The following is a 6,949-nucleotide window of genomic DNA, read 5'->3' on the forward strand; positions in this document are numbered from 1 at the left end:
AAGATAAGCAGCGAATGAATGCGAAAAAGGCAGACACAGGACGCAAGACATAGGACACAAGGCACAAGACATGAGGACCTCGTCCTTCTAGCCTTGGTTGGGCTTGCTTGGATACCCCGTATAGTATAGCTAACCAGCCATCCCCACCATGGCTATTCCCTACATCCTGATCCTAGGCCCGTCAAAAGTCTACATAGGAGAGATCAAAGCCGCCGTGGCCTGGCACATGAACAGGGAAAAAAAGGATCACGCAGGCCGTGATTCGTGAATCATTAATGTTAGTATAGAAGAGGAATACAATACGAGATTTCCGCAAGCAAGTGTCACCGCTTTGTTTCGCCATGCTTCGCCATGCGTTGCATTTTGCCCTGATTTATTTCTTGCCGCTCTTCTTGATTCCCTGCTGGCCAGTGTTCAGAGGTCCACGGCCACCGGCCTTGGCAGCCATGTCCTTTTTGGCCTTCTCCTCTGCATAGTTGTTAGCACGAGCACACCCTCCATGGACCCCCGGCGGGGAGGGGAGCCAGAAAGCTTCAGGCAGCCTATCTAGATGGTGTTGTTGCCGTCTCACATACCAGCGCGCTTCTTCTCGAGGAAAGCTAGGTCGTCGTCATCGAGGTCCTTGGGACCCTTCTTAGGAGCCTTAAGAGGCTTAGCCTTGCCACCTAGTTGTTCCAGAAATGTTAGAAATACTACTCCTCGTCGTCATCGGCCGCAAACTAGACCCGCTGTCGTGTGTATGCGTTATCGCGGGGTAGACAAAAGTATCGCGATGCAGATCCCCCTCATTCCTTTCGCTGCCTACGAACAGTCCTTCCGCATATTGCCCTGTCGTGTTTGTTATGACGTACCTTGTCTGTTAGCACCGCCCATTTTAAGCAGTTAGATGTTATAATGAAAAGGCAAAAAAAAAAAAGGGAGAAAAAAAAGGGGAAAAAGAAAAAAGGAATTGTTGAAGGTCGTGACAGACACAGAGCAAAAGAGTCGGATATAAAAGAAGACAGGAAAACCTTTCAGCCTCTGGATAACCCTAGGCTAAATGACGCTGCCTTTGCCCAGCTTGGAGGCTTTGCGCCATTTACTCCACTTTTGCGACAAGAAAGTCAAACGCCACTGGCTATGCGCCACACTTAGAGAGATGATATCATCACATATTAGCCTGTGGCGCACAGCTGCCCCCTCACCGTTGCTTCACGCGACGGATCACCACTGTCTGGCCTTCCAGCTCCCAGCCTACACCATGCTCTTTAGTTAGCATTTCCCATGATGCCCCGCTGGTGGTCTCCAGGGATGTCCGGTCGACGGTAAAGTATGCCCGGCCAAGGCATTTAAGCATATGTCCTCTGATATCCTTCTCGGCAAAGTCCATGATGCGTGCCTTATGGCTGTCAACACTACCCTTAACCTTGCGGAATAGGACATAGTTGTCTTGTGCTAGCGCCTGAAGCAGCGCATCAATTTTGGGGTCATTGAGCTTGTATTCCCTGCGCATCGCATATGCTTCGGCAAGCTGTGCGCGGCGACATGCCGCATCTAGGACCAAGTAGCCCACTACTTCGGTCAGTTCGGAGCTCGTCAGGCTGGAGAGTGGGTGGATCCGCCGCAAGAGGTGCAGTGCTGCCGGTTGGTACCCCTCCGGATGTTGCACGAGTACGCACAGCCGGATACAGAACAAATATGCCTGGACCGCAAAGTTGTCTGCTCGCTTGGAAGACACGATGCCCTCACGAAGCTTCCGCAGCGCTGAGACGACCATGGAGAGGTCTTTGTTATTGTTGGGCGAGGTGATGGGCTCGGATGCAGTAACAGAGGCATGCTGGTCGGTAGCAGACGACGTCAGTGGAGCAAAGGCCAGGGGGGCGTTTGTGGCGGTGCTGTCGTGGTGATAATTGCCGCTTAAACTTCTTAGTGTCGGGTTTGAGTCCTGAAGGTCTAGTGCTGCAAAGCGGCGGAGGAGTTCGTCCCGTTGACCTGCCTTCGAGCAAAAGGACATGTATCGTTCGACAATCTTTGTGTAGTAGCGCTCTTGTGTTTTTGAATCTAGGAGTCTAGAAGACGTTAGATTCGATATCTCTTGTTTGTATCGCCAGCTGGTTTAGCGTGCTTACCGTGTATCGCCCTTGGATGGCAAGCCTAGCTCATCTAACGGATCGGTATTGACGGGCTTCAGCCGGCCCCAAGAGTTTGACATGGTTCGCCCAGCATCTCGACCGCTGCTAGCTCCGGTATGGCTATCGCTGTTCCGGCCAAATCCCCCGTTGTTCCCATGTATTGGCCGCGATGAGTTTCCGGCCGGCGATCTTTCGCGATCACGGCTCGGGCGCCCAGTACTGCCGTTACCACCACCAGCACCCATGTTTCCACCAAAACTCCCGCTGCCGCTACCGCTGCTTCCTAGTCTGGTGTCTCTCCAAGAGGATGAGGTATGGGTGCCTCTGAAAGTGCCATTGCCATCCCCATTCCCGTTTCCGTTTCCGTTGCCGCCTGAGCTGCCGCTTCGGCCACCACGTCGGCTCCCTCTCGTTGATCCCCGACTAGTTGTGAAGGGCATGTCGCTGCACCGTATTGTCGAAAAGCAATATAACCGTATAGTATTGCTTTGAAATAATGCTTTGTCCCTTGTTTTCGGGCGTTCAAAAACCAAAAAAAATAATTATTATAAATTGTTTCGCGGAGAATGTGTGGCTATTCGTGGGGAATAGGACAAGTCGGTTTGAGCAAAGCTTCAAGATGGAATAAATATGGATGACTAAGCAGCCACAGCTGCATACATTGCAATAAATACATTATATACGTATTAAGTATCTATAGATTGCCGTTAAATATTAAAGCATAAACGTAGAATTCACACCCTCCATATCATTAAACAAAACTGTGGTATCCCAATCCTGTACTCATACCCTTTCTGTCTATTGCCTCTCCCTTCTTCGCGCAATCTGCTCTGTTCTGCCCTCATGAGCCGCGGCGTGTCTTCTTATACTTTGACAAACAGTGAAAATACGCCCTTAGCATACTCAACAATCTCATCACCTCCCAGCTTTGACTCGCCATACACACGGTCAACGAAGCTAATCGGAACCTCTGCTACAGTGCATCCCATAGCCTTGGCACGAACCATCATTTCCATTTGGAAAGTGTAGCCCTTGGACTCAGTACTCTCAATGACCTTTTGCAGCACGCTTCTCTTATACAGCCTAAAAGAGCCGGTCAGATCGCTTACGCCGGGTGAAAGGACAGTATCGGCAAACAGATTGGCACCACGCGAGACAAGCTTGCGCCGCAGGTCCCAGCCATAGACACCGCCGTCACCAGCATAGCGTGTGCCGGTAACAATATCGTAGTCCCGGGTTTTTTGCAGAGCAACCATGCGGGGGATGAATTTGGGGTGGTGGGAAAAGTCGGCGTCCATAATGATGACGAAGTTGCCAGTGACAAACTGCAGGCCGTGGACGTAAGCAGTGCCGAGGCCTAGCTTGCCGGTACGTGTTTTGAGGATGACATGCGGCGCATAAGCCTTGACGAGTTGTTCAGCAACGACCTGGGTGCCGTCGGGGGATCCATCGTCGACGATGATGAGCTGCCAGTCGAGGTTGCTATGAAAAAGACAGGAGCGTTAGTGTCAGGCATTGGGTTGTTTTCCGCGCCCAGAACAGGACTCCAAAGCTTACTTTTCGGTAAAGGTGCGGTTCAGCAGCCATGTTATGATGGGCAGGTTCTTGCGCTCATTGTATGTAGGAAGAATGATAGAATACTTGTCAGTTGAAGTCATGATGGGTAGTGGTGGACACAGCAGAGAGGGATGGCTGATTTAATTAAAGGTTGAGTATTAGAAATAGAGTCCAGGAGCAGTAGCAACAGGGTTGATTAAAACAAAGCTTAGTAGGCAAAAACAAGTGATGGTAAAAGGGGTTAACGACGTTGACGAATTCCAAAGTACAGGGCAAAGGGAATGGTGTATGTGATCAGCGCGATCATGATCCAAGCTTCATTGAGGGCGGAACGCGCGACGTGGAGTTTCTGGAATTTTGACTACAAGATAGCCAGAATAGCGGGACGCACAACCCAGGATTAGGGTTAGGCTTGAGCTGACTAGCCAAATTTCCACCAAGAAAGGATTGTTCCAAGATGTCCAAGTTTTTATGAAACCCTCTGCAAGACACAGGTCACACACGGGATTCGGGTTTGCAGCAAGTGGAAGAGGGATAGCAGCAGCTTGGAAGCAAGAAAGTGGACCTCTCGCTGTATGAAGTTCGTGTACAAAGATAGAAGAGAAACATGCACATTAATGCTTGCCTGGGCCGGCCTAGAGTTCGAGTAGCTAAAGCTTTGCGTAGGCAAATTCGTGTGCACTTGTTCCATCTGCTCCTGGAGGCTGTTTAGTCCCCCCTAGGATTGTTGACGAATAAGGCGAGCAAAACAGAAGGCCTCGCCCTCCTGGTCAGATCGCCTCCGATTGTCAATCTCTCTTGCCCTGACCTTGTCCTGTGGATCCTCTTTGCTGCGTGCTTGGTGGTCTAGACCTAGGCTTGGGAATTTGGGAAGCGAGACAGGCTGGGAACGAAGACGCAGGTTGTGCTTCTTATGCTGCCCTGCGGCTTGCAGGTAAATGGCTTAGGTGACTTGAGTACTTGGCGACTTCTCTCCTGCGCTCCTGTTATCTTACACACGCTTACACGCTTACACTCTTACACTCTTACGCTGCCCCTGGGAGTGCCCCTGAATGGCCTTTTGTAATCCAGTTGGTTTACGGAAGAACTGAAAATCGGAAAATCAGACTGAACTCTGGCTATAAATGAATCAAGTGATTCATGTGAGTTTGTGCTTTCATGCCCTGCTGGAGGCCGCCTATTTAGCCTGTGGCGCTTATCATTCATTCACTGGCAAGGAGAGGTAGTCCAAGGAATGTTGGAGAGCTGGGTAGCTCAACACCGCCAAGTCATGTCAACAGGATCGTATATGTATGTACTGCTACTGCTACTGCTACTGCTACTGCTATTGCTGCTACTACACGACGACGCACGCGCGCATGCACGCACGTTAGTTCGCTAGCTTTGGCCCCTTATGTGAAGACCCGGCAAGAGAACAAGGGCTATACTTTCAACGGAATAAAGGCTGTAGCCAGTTTTGGGACAACAAGACTTGGCCTTCGTCAACACAGCATCGCGCAAGGAAGTACAAGCCAAATATTGGCATGTTGTTGCTATGTTTAGAAGCAAATCATCAAACCATAAAATTGCCATGCTTTGCCCTGCCCTGCAAGTCCGGCCAAATGAAATCAAACGAAGGGAAGAAAGAAGGAAGACGAGGAAGAAGCTTGGCCCCTGTCATGGCTGCTTAGGCGGTGGGCGCGGTAAAATAGCATGTGGACAGGGGGTCTCATATCATATCTACTGGCTTGATATACAGTGCGCGGCGGACCCAGAGCCAGCTCGCCCGTCCGCTCGCTCGAGATCCGATGCACTGTAACAGTAAGCATGAGGACATAGTTTGCCGGTGCTGCCTCTAGGACATAAGAGCGTTGTGCTAGAGGGCCGAGACATGCCAAAGACGGTTTGTTGCGAGTAGAATGGAAAGAGAAATCGATTGTGGTAAAGGCGAAACCAAGATAACATACAGTGCACAAAGTAAGCGACACAGTACGACGTGCTGCTAAGGCAAGGATGCTGGATCGTATCCATTCTCCAGTCGAAAGGCGCAGAGTTGTGCCGTCGATATAGGAGACACAACCATGCTCCGGCTGGATGGAGGCTACTGGAGCTGTAATCTTCTACTCCGAGTAGTCATGAAAGCCTCAGCTGCGAACAATTGAACGGCGGACTGCAAGGCTAGAGACAACTGTAATCAGCGCTGCCAGAGCCAAGCTGCACATTATATGCCAATCTCCCCTGCTTTGCTTAGGCCGAGACGTGGCCCATCCGTCTGTTTTCTGGGGTTGATATGCGTACGCTGTACATATGTGCGGCTACACATTTTTACTGCGTACATACAATTACTTACATGCTCCAGCTACAGCACACACACATACATATATATAAACTTACATACAAGTTTGGGCCAAGCTTTGTTGCTACTACGTGCTTTGTTATTATTGTTGCCAACCAAGGAAAGAGGACAGGGGTCGTCTCTGGTAGTTGCCAAAACTCAACACGACAGAAGTGCAATAACTTGCATACGGACGTGCCTTCCTCTCCGGGCCGTGGTTGGTAAAAAAAACCCTCTCCATAGAAGCAGTTGCTAAATTCATTGACCATCTCTTTTTTTTTTCCTTTTTTTTTTTTTTCCTTCCTACTTTTATCCTCCTGAATTCTTGCTCCTTATCCTTCTCTTTCTCCTCTCTTTTCTTTAGCATCTTCCTTCGACCTTTTTCCTCCTCGTATTTTCTTCTTCTCCTTCTTTGACTCTCGTTTTACCTGTACATTTTTTAAAGCCTCTTCGTCATAGTTTACCGCCAGCACCACACTCGTTTCCTTTTAGCCTGCATGCACTTTGGCTTGTTTTAAGATCTTCTGCTGCTCGTTTGCCTCAGATAGCATACGCAGCTTCTTAAGCCTTCCATCACGACCATTTATGACCCGATCTTGAGACAGCACTGGCTGTTCTGTTGCCATCAACAATTCGTTCATTCTAGCCCTCGATAACCTAACCCACGTCGCCCTCTACAGCAACCATCCTCGCTTTGGTCGGCTATTTCCTCTAAAAATAACGATCCCTTGCGCCTAACTCTCTACAATCGCACACTATCTCGAGGCGTACGATACAGACACTCGCTTGGGAAAAAGCTAAAATAGACTGAGAAAATAAGAAAACCCTCCCCTCAACTTTCGTCTGCCCCCCCCCCCCCCCAAACCCTGCACTTGCTGTGTGGCGTTCGCTGTGACGCTTTAACGCGGCTCTACGCCTGCGACTGTCTGTGCTTCTCTCAAAATATCCAACAGCCCCCATCTTCACA

At 49.8% G+C, this 6,949-nt stretch overlaps 2 protein-coding genes across 2 annotated transcripts; both read right to left on the reverse strand.

The window, feature by feature from the left end:
* Positions 1 to 373: 373 nt before the first annotated feature.
* On the reverse strand, positions 374 to 873 carry HOO65_030050 (uncharacterized protein; the record flags this gene model as incomplete). Its single annotated transcript, XM_071002423.1, has 3 exons — positions 374 to 468; positions 576 to 665; positions 852 to 873. 3 exons carry the CDS (start codon positions 871 to 873, stop codon positions 374 to 376), a joined length of 207 nt encoding a protein of 68 aa, XP_070859729.1.
* A 307-nt stretch (positions 874 to 1,180) lies between these two features.
* HOO65_030051 (glycosyltransferase family 2 protein) lies at positions 1,181 to 3,769 on the reverse strand (the record flags this gene model as incomplete). Its single annotated transcript, XM_071001904.1, has 4 exons — positions 1,181 to 2,048; positions 2,109 to 2,555; positions 3,015 to 3,593; positions 3,669 to 3,769. 4 exons carry the CDS (start codon positions 3,767 to 3,769, stop codon positions 1,181 to 1,183), a joined length of 1,995 nt encoding a protein of 664 aa, XP_070859730.1.
* Between the last annotated feature and the right edge of the window lie 3,180 nt (positions 3,770 to 6,949).

The sequence above is a fragment of the Ceratocystis lukuohia genome (assembly GCF_044167205.1).
Source record: "Ceratocystis lukuohia strain C4212 chromosome Unknown Supercontig3_pilon, whole genome shotgun sequence".
Classification (NCBI taxonomy): Eukaryota; Fungi; Ascomycota; class Sordariomycetes; order Microascales; family Ceratocystidaceae; genus Ceratocystis; species Ceratocystis lukuohia.